Below are 19,581 nucleotides of genomic sequence, written 5' to 3'. Positions count from 1 at the left end.
CGCAGATTTCTCAGATGTTGGTACTGTTTAGAGCTGAGCCCTGTACGGGGATCTATGGAATCCTAGTGACTCAAGTTTATGTACATACAAATCCCCTGTTTATGTATATACATAGGCCTTTTTCTGCCAGGGCTCTTGATAATGCCCATGGCAGACAATCCTGGGCCAAACTACTGATCTCCCAAATACTAGGTCTTGCCCCATCACTCCTGGGCTTTTTCACTTGTTCTCTTACTGTTGGATCCAGAGTTCTTCAAAGTTATTTCTAAAAGACTTACCTTTATACAGTGAAAACATTTTCTTAAAATAGTTATTTTCCCTCCTGAAGAGCACTGTAACATGCATGTGCAGTTGTGAGGTTTGAAACATGTGAGACCATTCAGTTCGTAAATGTTAAAGCTTTGCAAGCTATTTGCTTTTGAAGATGAAAATTGTGCCAAATAAGCATGTGCGTATCTAATTTGTCTGTGGTTTGGAAACCCGCAGGAAGTTTTTAAGATAAAGTGTATTTACTACCTTAAAGATCCCTGTAGTTTTCCACTGGCAAACAGAAAATTGATTTTTTTATTGAACAAGAATTGATGCTCTTCAGCATACTAGGTCGGAATGCTGGCCATCCCACCCTTTTCAGCCGAGAACAAACTCCACTCTTCATTCCAACCTCATGGTCTCAGTTATTTTCAACAATGCTTCCTGAGTCATTACAACGTTCTCTAAATATTACTACTTCAGCATTCAGCAGTTGGTAGCCCATTGTTCTAAGCCCTAACTGCGCAAAATACCCACAATAGTGTATTTTGGTTACAGAAAAGGGTGTTTGTGAACTGCGCATTGTCCAAAGCTGTTGGAAAGCAAGGTGGAGGGTCTGGTTTTTTTGCAACTTGCAACTGGAATGAACACTCAGAAATCGGAATTCGCCCTAAAGCCTCTACTGTGAATCATGTCATATTTTGGAAAGCTTTTTAGCGATGAAAGCTCTGTTAAATACTTGCACCTCTCCTATTTAAAGCAGCAGTTACATATATAAAAAAAGCACCTTAATCAATAAATAAGTTCAGAGTTTACAATAATTGGATCCTGAAGGTAAAGGGATTTTCTAACCTCTATTGTACTGGGAAACAAATTACTCCAATTCACCCAGCTTTTCCAAGCCGAAACTTGCACTCTCTGAAGACCTTTGTTCGTGCTAACTCCTCGGAGGGAGACCCTGTCTTTATAGCAAGGTCGCTGTGGCTGGCGTGGGGTTGTAATGCAGCCAGCTGTCCCATACTTGTGCTACTTGCTATAGTTAGTAACAAGGTTTACTCTAAAACGGAGGAACGCAGTGTTTCTCCTCTTGCAAGAATTAAAGGCGGATACTAGGCACCAGCCCCCTTAAATGATGTTTGCTGGATATCTACTGGAAATCTCTTGGAACTTGCGAGTAAGTAGCAGGATGCCCTCTGCCCCGGGTCTTCCCGGAAAAGAAATGAACGCAGTTTTCAAAATATCTTTTTCCAATTGCGCAAGAACCCCCCAAACACAGACAAGTCTGAGACCCCGGAGGGTGTTTTCTTTCTTTCTAACTCGTCAGCAGAAAATTCTGTCCCCAACTCGTCTGCATTTCATCAAAGTTGGGAGACTAACAAACACAAAATCAGGAAAGCCAGCCTGCGGCGGCGGCGGCGGAGGTCCCGAGGGCGGCGGATTGGACGCTCCACCAATCACAAGGCAGCATCGGCTTATATAAGTCCTGGCCTGAGCTCGGGCCGTCGCAAAACTTGTTCTTTGGGTTTCGCCCTTGTTTTACAGAGCAGCGTCTCCTGTCGCCAGCTATGTCGGAAACCGCTCCCGCCGAGACTGCCGCGCCGGCGCCCGCCGAGAAGTCCCCTGCCAAGAAGAAGGCAACCAAGAAGGCGGCCGGATCCGGCGCTGCCAAGCGCAAGGCTACCGGACCCCCGGTCTCCGAGCTCATCACCAAGGCTGTCGCTGCCTCCAAGGAGCGCAATGGCCTTTCTCTGGCTGCGCTCAAGAAGGCTCTTGCTGCCGGCGGCTACGACGTGGAGAAGAACAACAGTCGCATCAAACTGGGGCTCAAGAGCCTGGTGAGCAAAGGCACCCTGGTTCAGACCAAGGGCACCGGCGCTTCTGGCTCTTTCAAGCTCAACAAGAAGGCAGCTGCCGGCGACGCCAAGCCCAAGACCAAGAAGGCGGGTGCAGCCAAAGCTAAGAAACCTGCAGGCGCCACTCCCAAGAAGCCCAAGAAGGCTACGGGTGCGAAGAAGGCGGTGAAGAAGACTCCCAAGAAGGCCAAGAAGCCCGCCTCGGCTGGCGTCAAGAAGGTGGCCAAGAGCCCCAAGAAGGCAAAAGCGGCGGCTAAGCCCAAAAAGGCGGCTAAGAGTCCTGCCAAGCCCAAGGCGGTGAAGCCGAAGGCGGCCAAGCCCAAAGCTGCCAAGCCTAAGGCAGCGAAGCCCAAAGCTACGAAGGCCAAGAAGACTGCTCCCAAGAAGAAGTAGGAAGCTGGTGCACAGTGCAGCAGCCGACGAAACCCCAAAGGCTCTTTTCAGAGCCACCCAGAGAACTCAGAAGGGAGCTGTGCATTGTCCCAAGTCTGCATTTTAGACAGTGCCCACATGTGTCAATGCGTAACCGTCGTAATAGGACCGTGGGTGGGGTAGTACCTCTAGGCAAAACAAGGTGAAGGCGGTTTTCTAGTGAGCGGGTCTCTACAGCCCAAACGCTGGCAACATGGTTTGCTGAGCTGTTAAAGGGCAGCTACAGGGTCGCACAGGATAAGGTTTCCCCGGCTCCAGGTTTTACGGCCGCCATGCAGACGTGCGCTCCCCCGTCGGCGCGTTTGGCGCAGTTACCCTTGCATATCAGCTGGTGCACGTGGCCGGCGTGGAACTGCGGCCTACCCCGCAACGCGCGCGTCTTGTCCCCTTGGTGCCAGCCTTGCGGCCTGGCCTCCCGTGCCAAGCTAGAGGTAAATCGCAGTCTAAAGGACAAATACTTTTTTCTACTCGCCGCGTAAAGGTAGCTGTGAGATTGGCTCCTGCGTGATTTTCGTTTACACCAATGGAGCGCTGTTATATAGGACCGGACTTGTGATTGGCGGAATGCATAACTTCACCAAAGTATCCAGCATCTGGATACGTCAGAAAGTCAGGGCGGTTCTACATCTGTCAAGCTTCCAGCAAATATCCCTTCTTGGCCCCGCCCACCTTCCCGCTAGGTTTTAACGTTTCCATCTAGCTTTAGCTCGGTCTACCCAAGCACCTCCAAAAGGCTTCCCCGAGACCACCACTTGGGGCAAACCCAAACTCAGCTGCAGGACGGTTGGGTGCATGCGTGCCAGGTGCTGAAGCGTGTGCACCCTGACACTGGCTGCTCCAAAGCTATGCATCATAAACATGTAGCTTTACTCTGCGCAATTTAGTGATGATGATACAAAGCAGCAGAGCAGAGTTAACACTCCAGAACTGCCTTTTCTCAATAGTTAGGAAGAGAAGAGACTGAGCGAGGATGGGTGCCGGTTAGTGCAGAGGCTCATCCATGCCTTCCTACCTGCACAGCCGGTCCAGAGGGACCGGGGTCTCCCTCGCCCCTCCCGTGGAGGGGCTCTGGCTTACAATGTAAAGAGTTTGCCTCCTGTTCCCTCTCCTTTTAATCTTTCACTTCTTTAAGGGTGGTGTTTCCTTTCACGTGGTTGGTATTTTTCGCCGAGAGGAATTTAAAGTGGACCACACCTGCTGTTATGAGTTAGCTCCACGTTCTATTTCCCTTTCCGTCCTTTACTGTTTTTCGTAAGAAAAGGGAATGTTAAACCAAAGACGGTGTTTTCAGAGATGGGAAGGCGTGTAGCGTGAAAGGAAAACTTCAGACCCGGCACCTTTGCAATTACTGCGCCATTTAGGGAGTGACCCAGTGGGTGGAAGATCTTTCCTTCTTTCCCTCTGCAAATCTACACTTCTGATATAAAATAATCTGTAAATAACAATAAAAACATGTGCTTGATATATTAAAAAAAATTTTTTTTTTAATTGGAAAGGCAGATTTCCACAGAGAAGGAGATACATAGAGAAAGAACTTCTGCCTACTTCTTCACTCCCAAAGTGGCTGGAAGGCCAGAGCTGAACCCTTCTGAAGTCAGGAGCCCAGAGCTTTTTCTGGGTCTCCCACGCTGACGCAGGGTCTCAAGGCTTTGGAAAAGTCCTGGACTGCTTGCCCAGACCACAAGCAGGGAGCTGGATGGGAAGTGGAGCAGCCAGGACACAAATTGGCGCCCCTATGGGATCCAGGCAGATGTAAGATGAAGATTAGCCACTAGCTCTGGGGCCAGGCCTGCATTTGAAATTGCTATTGTACCAAATTTAATTCACCTTTTCGCTTGTATTTTTCACAACTTGCTATTTTGGTGTTTATGGTGTTTCACGCGCCCCTGTCTGCTCACCAGCATGAACAGGTGTTGGTTACAGTTGTTCTCAAGTTCATTTTTGCTTTCCTTTTGCACGGAGAATGTTCACTGAGGAAAAGAATTTTGTAGACGAGGATATGACAGAGTGGGCCTTATTACACGCAGAAGAAAAAATGAACAAGAGCTCCTGAGTGGCTGTGAAGGTCTTAGTGTGTGGACGGGGTGGGAAGGAAGCTGCTGGGCTAGCAGGATCCAAGGTTAGCAAAGTCGCCACGTGGCTCCAATGAGAGAGCAAGGAGCAGAGCTCCGGCATGGGACTGCTAGGACACAGACGTGGGCTACGTAGGCCAAGTTTCCTGTGGGACATGTGGAGGTGCCACAGCACTCTCAGCTGGCTTCACACCCTAGAGGCCTCTGCCCCTGCCTCACTAGAGAAACCAACCAAGAGAGAACAGTCTCCCTCTTTCCCTCTTCTCTCTCCCTGCCCTTCTCCCCTCCCCCTTTTCCTGGGGACCACAGCTGGCAGTGTTGTGGGGGTGCCCTCCCTCCCTCCCCTTATTCCCTCTGGGCAATCCCCTGGTCCACGTATAACTGGCATTTCTCAACACAGGACAGGCTATGCTCAGGTGTGTATGTTTATTTATGGTCTCACTTTTGTAATACACTTGTCACTTTGTGCATCTCAGTGTGTCTGCACTTAGTAATCTCTTGGTGTAAGACAAGAGCCCTCCATCGACATCATCATGACATTGGGTTGTGTCACCCTGCACCCATGCTTTCAGTTGCTGTGGGTTTTGTGTGATCAGCACTGATACATTTCAACCTGTGGCCTGGTGCGGCAGGAAGGGTCTTCAAAGGGAAGAAACACAAGACACTCCATATGGGTGTTTTCCGTCTTAAACCTGTTAAAGGGGGGACTGGAGCAATTGGCTCAATTGGCTAATCCTCTACTTGCAATTGCTTTGATCCTGTATGGGTGCAGGTTCATGTCCCAGTTGCTCTACTTCCCATCCAACTCCTTGCTAGTGGCCTGGGAAAGCAGCGGAACACGGCCCAAAGCCTTCGCATCCTATACATGCTTGGGGAGACCTAGAACAGGCTCCTGGCTTCGAATCAGCTCAGCTCTGGTCATTGTAGTCATTTGGGCAGTGATGCAGCAAAGCAAATGTCTTCCTCATTGTGTTTCCTGTTGTAAATTTACCTTTTCATTAAAAATAAAATTTAAAAAATGTTTAAAAAAACACTACACGCGCCCCTCGCCCCGCACTCACTACCAGACCCCTGCTTCTAGAAGCAGGAACTTTTATCCCAGCAAAGCCTTTTCCACAACTTCCTGAACTAAGCAAATGCTCACGGGAGAAACACCCATTTCAAATTCACTGCCATTTGGGGGCACCAGGGACCACACAAGCATGGGCATTTGGTAATAAGATGCTTCAACTTTGGCAAGACCTGCCCTTTTGACGCATTGATCCTCTTCTCGGTCAGAGCTTTCTTTAGATTCAAGCTACATATCCACTCTCAAGCCAAGAGAGTAAAACCTCTGACAATTTCTCTTGTGGTACATTATCCGTTTAACTAAGCACTAATCAAATAGCTTATTCCATTATGTCTGAGTCTTACCTTCCTTATTTTTTTTTATTCCATTCTCATCTTATGCTCAGCTTTAATCAGAATTGCTAATAGAAGTTGGACAGGAAACATACTTGCTTGGCCACCACTAAACTGGAAAATTCAGAGAGAACTGACCAACGTTGGAGAGGCTGGGAATCAGGTGTTGTCAAAATTTCCCAAGAGTTGCCGTGGTGAGAGGCCTGGCAAACCAGCCGTTGTGTACTAACTGTGGAAGCAGCCTCCCAGATGACCCGTCCATGTGGGATTGTACCTTCGTGTGAGCTCCCTGTGGACAGCGTGGGTCGGGTCTATGTATACCCAGAAGAAAGGGGGGAAGAACAGAGGTGACAGAGACGTGGCTTCCTCACAAGGTTGGTGTAAGAACCCGAAGACAAACACCCTGACTTTCGACCCAAATGTCAGGTAGGAGAGAACCGAGTCAGGCTGTGCCCTGTTGTTCTTGTGGACTCAGTTCTTTCTCTGACTGCGTTTTCCATTGCCCTGTCCCTGCCCTTAGATGGCAGAGGTGGCGCCATGGTGCCTCCAAGATTGCATCAGTGACTTGCCTGGGATGGTTTCCACTCTGCTCTCTTACTCCGGAAGCAGGCAGCCACCTTTGTCGGGAGGTGTCAGTGTGCTACATCAGAGTGTGAGCTACTTGGAGAACAGCCCACAGGTTTCAGAGGCTGACGGCTCCTTTCTTTGGACTAGGATTTTTTCCAATTCTTTGTTAGAAGTGTGAAGCAGACAAAAGGAAACTTAGAAACAGGTTAGATTAGCCAGTTATATTCAGGGATAGTGTTGACATAGGTTAAGATCATTGATGCGCTTCTGCTCCAGCTCCCTGTCAATGCTTTTAGGGAAGGCCGGAAAAGATGACCCAAGGGGTTTCAGCACCCACTTGGAGCACCTGGAAAGCACCCCTGGCTTTGGCCTGGACCGGCCCCAGTGGTTGCCGTCAGAATTTAACTGAACCAATGGATGGAGGATTCTGTTTCTCTCTAATTCTACTTTTTTTTTTTTTTTTTTAAGATTTATTTATTTTTATTGGAAAGGTGGATATACAGAGAGGCGGAGAGATAAAGAGAAAGATCTTCCATCCGATGATTCATTCCCCAAGTGAGCACAGCAGCTGGAGCTGAGCCAATCTGAAGCCAGGAGCCTGGAGATTCTTCCAGGTCTCCCATGTGGATGCAGGGTCCCAAGGCTTTCCCAGGCCACAGGCAGGGAGCTGGAGGGGAAGCATGACAAGAACCCTCATTCATATGGAATCCTGGTGTGTGCAAGGCGAGCACTTTAGCTGCAAGGCTGCTGCGCCAGACTCAAAAGAGAGGAGGAGAGACAGAGAGGAAGATCTTCTGTCCAATTATTCACTCCCTAAGTGACTGCAATGGCCAGAGCTGAGCTGGTCCAAAGCCAAAAGCCAGGAGCTCTTCTGGGTCTCCAACATGGGTACAGGGTTCCAAGGCTTTGCGTTGTCCTTGACAGCTTTCCCCGGTCATAAGCAGGGAGCTGGATGGTTAGCAGGGGTGCCCGTATTAGAACCTGTGTCCATATGGGATCCTGGCACGTTTAAGGTGAGGACATCAGTCACTAGGCTACTGCGCTGGACTCTAATTCTACTTCTTTTGAATAAATATTTCTGAAGACTACATTTCAAAGTCTTTGTGTACAGTGTGTCCCCTCCCCATAAATCTTCCAGTCTTCAGTCCAGCACACCTGGACTTTGCACACTGTGGGATTCAGCATCCCATCAGCCCCTCCCCGGACGGTCTCGCTCAAAGAAGGGATGTGTGGTGCTACTCTGGCTTGGGGACACTCAGTGCTGATTGAGTGAGAGCCAGATGTGAGCTGTAGAAATTACTTCAGCTTTGCATATAGGGAAGTTTCTGCTTTTAGCAAGCAGTAGCTAGTTGGCCAGCTGGTCTAATTTTTAGACACACGATTGGGGTATTTCTGTACCCTGGTGTCCTGCAAGCTGCTGTTTTGGCACTGGTCTGTAGACAAGCTGAGACGCAGGTTTTTAACTTGTCTTCATTTCAGCATGGCACTCATCCGGCAGGAGGTTCTACAGAACAAACTTGCTGACCACAAGAGAGTGCAAAGTTGATAGTTCCAATAGGCTGAGACAGTGGGGTTCCAGGAGCCCCTTTTCTGCCCCCATATCCTTCTTCCTTCCTTCCTCCGTTCCTTTTGAGGTTCATCTATTTTTATTAGAAAAGCAGATAACCAAAAAGAGACAGAGAAAAAGATTATCTGTCTGCTGGTCACTCCCCAAGTGCTGAAACCAGTTGAATCTGAGCCTATTCGAAGCCAGGAGTCAGGAGCTTCGTCCAGGTCTCTCACATGCATGAAGGGTTCCGAGGCTTTGGGCTGTCCTCTACTGCTTTCCCAAGCCATAAGCGGGAAGCTGGATTGGAAGTGCAGCAGCTGAGACATGAACCAGTGCCCAAATTAGCATGTGCAAGGTAAGGATTTAGCCATTGAGGTATCATCTGGGCCCTGGCCAACACCTTTTTCGGGACCCATGCACTTGGGCCATCCTCTGTTGCTTTCCCTGGAACATCAACCAAAAGATGGGGAGATAGATCGTAAGGGGAGTAGCCTGGATTCAGAATGGCACTCAAAATTGGGATGCAGGCATTGCAGGTAGTGGCCTCATCTGAAATGGTACAACATTGCCTTGGTCATCATTTCATACCTAAAACGGACAAAAATTGAGAGTGTGGCCATTGGAAGGCAAGGGCTTGTGAGGGCATGTGCATCTCATATTTTTGCTGGAGAGTTGAATTTTTTCTCAGTGAGTTGTGTTTGGCCCGCTTTTCTTTCTTCTTTTAGATATATTTTATTTGAATGAAAGAGAGGGAGAGACAGAAAAAGAGAGCGATCTTAATTCGACGAGTTAATTTTCCAGATGAATACAACAATCAGGGCAGGGCCAGGCAGAAGGCAGGAACTTCATCCAGCTCTCCCACGTGGGTGCAGAAGCCCATTTCCCCCTTGCTTTCCCAGGTACATTATTAGGAACTTAGACTGAAAGTGGAGCGCTCAGTACTCCAATCAGCAGTGCCCATGTGGGATGCCAGTGCCATCATGTCGCGCCCACGACTCCTATCGTCCAGCAATAAGAGGCAGACGCGAGTGAAGTCTTCTGCGGTAAAATTTATTGTGCACACCAAGATGAGGAAGAGGAAAGGGCCCTGACCCCGGCAGGCTGTCTGCTCTTATGTGCTGACTGGCCCCACCTCTGCGAGGATAGGTCGGCGTCATGATCACGCAGGGTCCTGGGCGACCGGATTCGTCAGTCCCCAGTGTTCATGCACCTGCCATGCTGCAGCTCACTGCGCATGCGCTAGGCACCTGCGCAGTATCGTGAAAGCTACGTGACTCTCCACCAGGCACTAAGGTGTGGCTTTTCTGGCCAGTGCCATTTTGGGTACGGCATGTGGCCAGTGCATACGGATGCGGCTGGCAACATCTCCCCCTTTCTTATACAATAGAAAAATAAGCTGGTATGGGCCTGTCTTAGGTTGTAGACTCAAGGTGCACGATCCGTCATAGGGAGGCTGCGTAGCTTGACGTAGTCCCTGTCTTAGACCAATAATTGTCTGGGTCTATCTTACCCGTCATGGGCTACAACCACGGCGGTTGTAAAGAGCAATGTCTCGACAAGGCAGTTATAAGAGTGACTACCCTCTCGCGTGCAATGGACAAGTCCTGCGAGGTGCAAGGGCTAGTCGGGTGCATCATGCTCAAACTCAGTGCAATGCCATAATGGCCTGAGGTGCAGGAGCCATGATGTCCATGCTCTTAACTAAGCCTATTGAAGCATGCTCAACCATACCATGGGGGAGTCACCATTCTGCATGGCTAGTAAAGCTTGATGTATTGCCACACGATCTCACTGAGCACGGCGTCTCAGACAACACAGGCAAAAAAGGCATAGGGCACAGCCTGCGCACAAGAGCAGAATCAGCACAACCACTCCAGCCCATTCCTTAATATGGGAAGTGATGTTCCAAATCCAAGTGGCCAGGGTTTCAGCAACAACAGGATCCACCCGTGTAGAATTAATCTGAACAATGGCAATTCTCAGCTCAGATTGTAAAATATCAAATTCTCTCGTCCAATTTCCTAAAAGATAGGAAGAAAGCTGGCGAGAAAGATTAGTAGCCGTTGAAACATTTTGAAAAGGAATAGAAGTAACACATAAACCTTGCATATGCCATTGACAACCCAACTGTCTATTTCAAGCAGAATATCTAATTGCTCTTGAACTAAATCAACTCGTTGATTGAGAACCATCAAGCTTCCTTTGAGATGACCATTTATGAAAGACTGATCATGCAATGCTGTAGCCACAGAAGCACTTAGGTTGTTCAAGGTAGTATCTGTTTGAATGCCAGCGGTCAGGGCCACCGCTGCTGTGGCTGATGCTGCAAGTGCCATGGCAACCGCAGTCACTATTGCCACAGTTATGCCAAAATCTCTCTTCTGGCGATAGAGCGTCATAGCGGAGGGGGCTTCTACAGGCCAAGGTATCCATCTAGGTAGGGCCGTTACAACAGCTAAATCCCAACCTTCAGTGGTATTCCAGCATTGCGCCAGCACACAATAATCTTGTGAACAATTAATTTCTTTTCTATTCACATCCTTTACCCCCTTCACTAATAAAAACAAAAACGGGCTAGTCACACAGACCGGGGTGGGGGAGAAGGGAATAATTTTACCAGAAACATTTTGGTGTATGGACCAATCAAAATCATTAGCATCCCGCTGAAAACGGGTCGTCCCCACGGCACTGCCCAATAACATGGAAAAGGGCTGGAGATCTGTGCAGGAGCCATTTAGGCCACATAAGAGCCAATGGTCCCAAGGGTTGGCAGTAACCGGCAGGGCTGGATTCTGCCAAGGATATGGATAAGAAGAGGAATGACTCTTATCCATCAGCTTTCGAGAGACTTCAGAATAACCAGAGGCACCGGAGACTAATCGTACCCCCATTTGTTTAAGAATATCTCTTCCCCAAAGGCAAACCGGTAGGTGCAGGACATATGCTGTGACTGTCCCGCAATTGCCTTCCTTATCCTTCCACTGTAGGGCTCTGGCACTTTGGGATGGAGCTTGTTCAAACCCCAGGCCGCGTAGGCTGTGAGAAGTTTGAATCAAAGGCCAATCATGCGGCCAATACTTAGAGGTTATGATGCTCTTATCAGCTCCCGTGTCTAAAAGCCCCATAAACGGTCTATTCTCCATTTGCAACTCAAGCATGGGTCTATCGACCATATCCATCATTAAATTTATATAAGGAACCTCTACTTGGGCCTGGACATTCTTATCTGCACTAATCAAGGCTGGTTGGGCTATAGGATCACCTGGCGCGACAGCAAAGGCACCTCGTGCGACTGAGCACAGCACTGAAAATGAGCTAGCTTCCGGATGCAAAATTCCGGTTGTCACAATAAACCCTTGAGAGCTCAAGGCTGCTCGGCCTATCACAAGCCCGACCACGCCAGGTGGCACCGTGTCTGTTAAGATGACCGGTACCGGCGTAATGCCGTCCTCTGGTTTTAAGAGGACTCCGGTGGCGGCACAGAGGTCCGAGCTTGCGGGGTGTCGCTCTTGGGAGGGTTCCTTTGTGCATGACGGAAGGGTGCCCGGTCGGTCGAGGGGACCTGGGTCTTCGGTCCCCATCTCCCGTTTTTTGACTCCTGGCTTAAGGGGTGTTTTGGCTCCTTGCTCGAGAGAGGGCGTCCTTTTATATCCTTCACTGACTTGCATTCATTGGCCCAATGTCTACCTTTGCGGCACCGTGGGCACATCCCAGGAGGCTTATTACGAGGCCCTGCACGGCATTCCCTTTTCATATGTCCTGGTTTGCCACACTGAAAGCACACGGGTGATGTTCTCTCCCTATGATTAGACCTCAAAATGGCGGCTGCTAGCCCATGAGCTGTTAAAGGGCCTCCTGTATCCCTATAAATCTTAAGCCAATCTGCAATTCCCCTGGATTTACGATCCTTAAGTAGGGCTCTACATTCTGCATTACACTGCTCCCAAACTATTTGCTCTACCATTCTGGTGCTCTGATCTCCCTCTCCAAAAGTCCTTTCCACGGCCTGCATTACACGTGCCACAAAATCGGCAAAGGGCTCATCCGGTTCCTGTTTAACCTGTGTAATGTCCAATTTCTCTTGCCCTTTGAGTGAAAGGGCCTTCCACGCCTTTATAGCTGCGGTAGAAATTTGGGAATACACTGGCCATGGGTAGCTATTTTGATCATCAACGTATTGGCCTTGTCCGGAAAGCATATTATAGGTCCACGTCAAAGCTTCGCCGCCGCGCTGTTGATTTGCGCGGGCGGTCTCAGCCAAAAGCTCCTGCCATAATCCCTTCCAATTTAGATATGATCCCATATTAGGGAGAACAGCCTTCACCACAAATTGCCAATCAGAGGGGGTCATATTCATTCCCCCCATACGTTCTAACAGGGACAAAGTGTAATTGGCATGAAGACCATATTGCTTTACAGACATGGCCAATTCTCGCACTAATGCTGCATCTACCTGTCTGTAAACTCTTTCCCCTTCTTCTTCTAAGATGGGGAACATATTTTGAAGTTCCCGGCGTGTGGCTGGATCAATGAAGGAAGAGCCGGCACCGTAACTCATGGGCGGGGCAGATGGCGTCACAGCAGGAGGAGTCATTAGTGAAATGGCTCCAGAGCCCTGAGGCCATGGGCCGAGCGTGGCCGGCGCAGTAGCACCGCCATTATCTTTCTTCTCCTTTTCTGATCCTCCTCTGTTTTCAGCGGGTTGTCTGCGTTCTAAGCGCCTATTCCGCTTGTACCCTTCCTCCGCGTCGGATGTCTCCGAACTTGATGAGGAAGATCCCACTTTCAGTTTCTCTAAATCTGGAAGTGGGTAAGGAGGGGTCTTATCTGACAACTCCTCTGAATGCATGGTTAGCTTCACCTTTCTTTTTTGCTTCATACCGGTTCTCCTCTCCTGCTCTGTTTCTGAGAGACGATCCTGGGCAGACTGAAGGGCTTTGTCACTCTCTCTGACCGCTCCCTTACGGAGGGCATAAACCGTCTGCAAAAATTTCACCAGAGAGACTTGTGCGCCCATGTCTATAACCAGGAGCGGCGGCTCATATACCTCCGATTTATGCTCCCAGTCACCCGAAAGTTCTCCCTCTCAGAGCTCCTTACCTGTCTTATGGCCGCAGTTCTGACTTTGTCCCGTTCGAAACGGGAGGCCCCCTCCAAGTCCCGGGTTTCTGGAACCAGTTGTCGCGCCCACGTGTCTTATCGCCCAGCAATAAGAGGCAGCCGCGACCTTCTGCGGTAAAATTTATTGTGCGTACCAAGATGAGGAAGAGGAAAGGGCTCCAACCCCGGCAGGCTGTCTGCTCTTATGTGCTGACTGGCCCCACCTCCGCCAATGATAGGTCAGCACATAAGAGCAGGGTCCTGGGCGACCGGATTCGTCAGTCCCCAGTGTTCATGCGCTGGCCACGCCGCAGCTCACTGCGCATGCGCTAGGCGCCTGCGCAGTATCGCGAAAGCTACGTGACTCTCCACCACGCACGAAGGTGTGGCTTCTCTGGCCGGCGCCATTTTGGGTACGGCATGTGGCCAGTGCATATGGATGCTGGCTCCTAGAATTCCATTTTTCTTCATTTTTTTTCTATAACTGCACAGTTTTTTTCTTTCTTTCTTTCTTTCTTTCTTTCTTTCTTTCTTTCTTTCTTTCTTTCTTTCTTTCTTTCTTTCTTTCTTTCTTTCTTTCTTTCTTTTTCTGCCAAAATAAGATTTTATTGTGCAAGTCATCTGAAAGTTACTGAGTAAGGAGGACACCTCTTGATCCCACACACAGAGATCCCATGTTCACCAGTTCACATTCCTCCAGCCCCAGCAATGGTTTGTATCCTGCCAGCAAGTTGCTCTCTGTGCTACTGCCTATCTTCTGCTTCCTGGAGAAGAGATCTTTTCCCATAAGCCATCTTTGTTTCTTCTGTGGAGCAGAGCTTTGTTTCCAGGAAACTGTGTCTTGGTTGGAGATGGATACTTTTTATTTATTTTTTTCTTGTTGTAATTTATTTCTTTTAATTAAAAAATATTTAACAAATAGTATGTTATTTTATGTAAAAATGGATTTTGATTCTTTTAGGACCTCTTATAACCCTCCTCAGGTAATAAGGGGTGAGGGTTCTGTATTTTTTTTTTAATTACATTGCATTATGTGACATAGTTTTATAGGTGCTAGGATTTCCCCCTTCCCTTCCCAAACCCCCTCATGGTGGATTCCTCCACCTTGTTGCATTACCGCAGTTCAAGTTCAGTTGAGATTCTTTCATTGCAAACATATACCAAGCATAGAGTCCAGCATCTTATTATCCAGATAAGTTCAACGGCTTCTTGGGAAGACCATCTCTGGTCTGAAGGTAGAGCCGGCAGAGTATCATCCCGATCAATTAAAAGCCCCAACATAACATCAGCAACAATTTATAATGTTATAGAATTAATTGACATAGTATTGAGTAATGAATATGTTAAAAGAAAAAAATGCAAGTTCTTTACATCCTGTGACTTCTTCATTGACATTTCAATTTTAGTTTATATACAACCAGGTTCTATACACCTTAAAATGGTTATGGATTACTATTCAGCTGTTTTGTGTCTATTTTTATTATAGTATTTAGCATTTTATAGCACTGAGGCATAATTTTGCTGAACCTGGCTGTTTTTCGGGCAGTCTAGACTGGCTTATAACTCTAACAAGGCATATGTCAACAGTTTAGGTGCAGAACAGTTTTAGGAGGGGTGTGCAGAGAAATCTTCAATACCCTAGTGAGATCTGACGTGTTCGACAAAGTGAGGGGGCTCAGCTAAAGGTGAAGTGGAAAGGTTCCCTAATATTTACTTGTCATCTTATTGCAACCAGAAATCCACAGGGAAATGGCGTCCAGGAATACGGTCCTGTTTGAAGTTGTTTTGTCTTTGAATCATAAATGCTGATCACTGGTCCCCGGGCTGATGCCCGCGTGGCTCGCAGCTCCTCCTCTGTGCCTTGGTCCGGGAAGGATGCTTGGTAAATCTCTGCCATTTGAATGTTGACAGAGATGCCATAAATGATTGGAAAATGGTTTTCATTTTCTCCCTGGTCATTTAATTCTGTCACTCATAACGTCACTAAACAAATGTTTCATTTTCCTGTTTGTCAAATTCACTAAGGAGCTGATGAGTGAATTTCTGTGATAGCTGCCTGTCATTACTGAAGAAGCCCACTAGGTGTCTAGCCTGTCACTTCGAGGCTGGTTGGGAAAAGACTTTAAGGAGTTCACGATCAAGGGGACCTTGGTTTTGGTGTCGGTTCCATCACAATTCTGGTGCACACAGAAGCTGAAGCTGGGTGGCATGCCTGGCTGGGCTGGGTGGCAGTATTCTCCCACCAGTGTCGGAGCAGGGGGTGTGCCACATGAGGCTTGGTCTCAGCATTCACCAGAATGTGAGAGAACTGGCTGGGTCTGGGGGCAGAGTCTGTGGGGGCCTTGTGGGCTTGCCTCTGTTGGACTGCAACACCTGATTTTTTTTTTTTTTTAAGATTTTAAAAATTGTTATTGGAAAGTTACATAGAGAAGGAGAGACAGAGAAAGATTTTCCATCTGCTGTTTCACTTCCCAGGTAGCTGCAACAGCCAGAACTAAGCCTATGGGAAGCCTGGAGCCCAGAGCCTTTTCTGGGTCTCCCATGTAGGTGCAGTGTCCCAAGGTTTTGGATCGTCCTCTACTGCTTTTGCAGGCTACAGGCAGCAAGCTGGAAGTGAAGCACAGCTGTGGTGCTAACCGTATTGGATGCTAGGCATACAAGGCAAGGACTTTAGCCCCTAGTCTACCATGCTTGGCCCACCTGCTGGTTTACAAAGAGAGCTGGGAGTGGTGACAGATTGAACCAGGCTGAACCCTGCAACTCACCTCACATTAACGGGAGCTGGGCCTGGGAGGTGTCAGACTGGTCCAGCCTGCAGCACCCAGTGGCACATGCTCTTCGTGGCTAAGTACCTGGAAGCCATGAAGACCGAGCATGGAAGTGCTGACCTAACAGGAAGTCAACAGGCCCGGAACCCAATGCAGGGCTGCAGCTCCCAGAGGCACCGATTCCAGCCTTGCGCCTCCTGATGCTGTGTGTGACATTCCGAGGCTCTGTCCAGTTCCTTCCAGCTTTTCCTAATTTTCTCCATGTTTGGAGTGGAACTGGAGAACGTTGGCTGAGCCTCTTTTTTTGTTCTTCCCTGTGTTCGTGGGGGATTCTTACACAGAAGCGTGTGGGATTTATCCTCACAGTCTGCCCCACCCCTTATGTTAATTTATTTATTTTTTTGCATGTAGAGATCCTTTGTAAACTGTTGTTAAGTTGAATTCTTCACCTTCACTGGTTCCCAGGGATACTTTTCTCTGTGTGTTCAACTTGGCTAGGACACATCTTTCTGAGTCTGTCTACTTCATGCTGGGTTTTGGTCCCACGCATCTGCTCCCCCTGGTGACTGCCCAGCAGGTACCATCTTTGTGAGTGGGAAAGGGGGAAGGTATTGTGGAATGAAGACAGGTCACCTGTACAAGTAGCATGGATTTTGGTGGTTTGGAAATGACATTAGAACCGGCATCCATATGGGATCCTGGCACATTCAGGGTAAGGACTTTAGCCGCTAGGTCACTCTGCCGGGCCCATGGCACAGGGGAATCTTAACTTCTGCCTTAACCCCATGGCCAAAAACCATTTCTACCAGTGGCCTGGTCTTTTTTAAAGGTCTGTCAGGTTTCTTCTCTTTGTAACCTGTAAAAGAAAATCATATACAATGGCCCGGCGCGATAGTGTAGTGGTTAAGGTCCTCGCCTTGCACGAGCTGGGATCCCAAATGGACGCTGCTTCTAATCCCGGCAGCCTCGCTTCCCATCCAGCTCCCTGCTTGTGGCCTGGGAAAGCAGTCAAGGATGGCCCAAAGCCTTGGGACCCTGTACTGGCGTGGGAGACCTGGAAGAGCTCCTGGCTTCAAATAGGCGAGTACCAGCCATTGCCGTCACTTGGGGAGTGAATCATTGGACGGAAGATCTTTCTCTTTGTCTCTCCTCCTCTCTGTATATCCGGCTTTCCAATAAAAACGAATAAATCTTAAAAAAAAATCATATACAAGACAAATCTGTTTTATATGAGGATTCTTCCTTTTCATTTTCCAGTACAGTATTTGATCCATAAAAAGAATATATAGGGCCCGGTGCGGTGGCGCAAGTGGTTAAAGGTCCTCGCCTTGCACGCCCGGGATCCCATATGGGCGCAGGTTCTAATCCCGGCAGCCCCGCTTCCCTTCCAGCTCCCTGCCTGTGGCCTGGGAAAGCAGTCGAGGACGGCCCAAAGCTTTGGGACCCTGCACCCGCGTGGGAGACCCGGAAGAGGCTCCTGGCTTCGGATCGGCATAGTATCGGCCCATTGGACTCACTTGATGAATCATCGGATGGAAGATCTTCCTCTCTGTCTCTCCTCTCTGTATATCTGCCTTTCCAATTTAAAAATAAATCTTAAAAAAAAAAAAAAGAATATTTATAACACACTCTTTTTTTTTTTAAAAAGATTTATTTATTTTTATTGGAAAGGCAGGTTTACAGGAAATAGACAGAGAGAATTTCCATCTTCTGGTCACTCACTCAGTGGCCGCAATGGGTAGAGCTGAGCAGGTCTGAAAACAGGAGCCAGGAGCTTTTTCTGAGTCTCTCATGGGGGTGCAGGGTCCCAGGCCTTTGGGCCATCCTTGACTACTTTCCCAGCAGGGAGCTGGAAGGGAAGTGGAACAGCCCGGACAAGAACCGGTGCCCATAGGGGATGCCAAGCGCATGCAAGACAAGGACTCCAGGCACTAGGCTATTCCACCGGGCCCTCTAATTCTCTCTTGAAGTATGAGACAAGTACACCAAAAATACCCATAACCAGTTATCTAACCCCAACAAGCAATATTAGAAGTAACCTACATTTGCCTGTTTTTTTTTTTTTTTCCAGCCTTCCTCCCGTCGTTCTCACCAAAGGAGACACTTTATAATATTGTGAATTTTTATGAAGCTATTTCTTAAAGATTCCTTTGTGCACTTGAATTGTTGTTATTTTTTTTTAGCTTTCTGAAGAGAAGTCACACATGAAGCTTCAGAGATTTGTTCTTGCAGATCATCACTTGTGACGTGAGTCGGCTTTGTGCTCGCGCCTGTGACGGATTACAAGACTCAACACAGTGGTGCAAGTAGAAGTGAAGTTTTACTCAGTAAAAAACAGAGACTCCAAACCGCGGGCTGGTAGAGAGGGAACATCAGGTCACCGAGTTCTGTCGAGGCGCCCTTGTACGTCTTCAGCGTGTTGTCTGCAAATAGCCAGTGGAGGAGTTATGCATTAGCTATTGTGAAAGCAGGGGAAGTCTTTTTCTGTTTTCTTTTAAAAGATTTATGTATTTTTATTGGAATGACAGACTTACAGAGAGAAGGAGAGACAGAGAAAGAGATCATCCATCTGTTGGTTCAGTCTCCAAATGGCTCCAGGGCCAGAGCTGGGCCAATCTGCAGCCAGGAGTCAGGAGTCTCTTCTCAGTTGCCCCTACCTTCTGCTGCTTTTCCCGGGTGCATTAGCAGTGAGCTGGATGGAAAATAGAGAAAACCAGAGCTCCAGCGCGTGCCCATACGGGGTGCCATAGCCATAGGTCTTAAATGCTTCCACCATGCCACTGGCCTCCTTATTTTATTTATTTGCCTACTTATTAAGATTTATTCAATGCGGTGGTAATGGAGCCCTTTCTGACTTGTTTGAATTAAAACTTAAGCAGTTTCCTGTTGGCCAAGGGCTTCCATCCTGTTCTGTTTATTGCGTACTTGCTGGAATGCAGTCAGTTTGAGCTGCTCTTTTTCTGGGGGTCCCTCATTCTGTTCTGTAGCCTGTTCTACTTGATGAAGCCCCCGATGCCAATAGGAATTAGTGTGGTGACTGCTCTGGTTTCATCAACCTGAGTCAGACCAGGACTCCAGCAGCAGGTGGTTTTTTTTGGGGGGTAGGGGGCTCAATAATAGCGTGTAGCCATTGTTGCCATCTGAGCTTTCAGGTGTCTGCCCACCTGAAAAGAATCTCTTTGCTTCAAGTGTGAAGGAACCAAATGTCACAAGCAGAGCAAGTCCACCAACTCCGAAATGAAAGACAGGGTCATCGTTAGCTTAGCAAAGACACATTACCCAGACCAAGAGAAAGCTTTTTCCTTGAGAGGCAAATACAAACTGACAGGTGGGGCTTGGTGGGGATCAGGTAGGTGGCACAGCCTGGCCTGGTGTGTGTGTGAGGCCCAGGCCGGTCAGTCTCTTTGCATGGGGTATCGGAAGGGAATCGGTAAGGGAGGTGTGAGCATCTCCTTGGGAAAGACATCCCACTGACTCCTATCATGTGGCTTCCCTGAAAAGGAGGTTAGTATAGAATAGGTGATATCTCTAAAAGGAAATGTCCAGTGCCCCCCAGTAGTGCGGGACACAGAGATGGGTCTCTCAGCTTT

General features: G+C 48.3%; 2 protein-coding genes and 1 pseudogene across 2 annotated transcripts in view; 2 read left to right on the top strand and 1 right to left on the bottom strand.

The window, feature by feature from the left end:
- Nucleotides 1-19,581, top strand: part of LOC121158978 — a 31,199-nt gene that overhangs the window by 2,191 nt on the left and 9,427 nt on the right. The window contains exon 3 of the mRNA XM_040983962.1: nt 10,454-10,469. Within this exon, the coding sequence (XP_040839896.1) occupies nt 10,454-10,469 (16 nt within the window). The remainder of the gene's footprint in view (nt 1-10,453; nt 10,470-19,581) is intronic.
- H1-5 (H1.5 linker histone, cluster member) lies at nt 1,762-2,565 on the top strand. Its single transcript, XM_040984115.1, has one exon. It carries the CDS (start codon nt 1,815-1,817, stop codon nt 2,493-2,495), a length of 681 nt encoding a protein of 226 aa, XP_040840049.1. The 5' UTR covers nt 1,762-1,814; the 3' UTR covers nt 2,496-2,565.
- LOC121158963 lies at nt 14,816-15,433 on the bottom strand (annotated as a pseudogene).

This window comes from Ochotona curzoniae, unplaced genomic scaffold, assembly GCF_017591425.1.
Source record: "Ochotona curzoniae isolate NIBS_2020 unplaced genomic scaffold, NIBS_Ocur_1.0 contig_4064, whole genome shotgun sequence".
Classification (NCBI taxonomy): Eukaryota; Metazoa; Chordata; class Mammalia; order Lagomorpha; family Ochotonidae; genus Ochotona; species Ochotona curzoniae.
Note: the sequence above shows the minus strand (reverse complement) of the source record. Positions and strands in the feature narration are given on the sequence as shown.

Bases quoted from the DNA above. Each gene is read 5' to 3' on its own strand.
- H1-5 (XM_040984115.1), top strand. From the start codon at position 1,815: ATGTCGGAAACCGCTCCCGCCGAGACTGCCGCGCCGGCGCCCGCCGAG.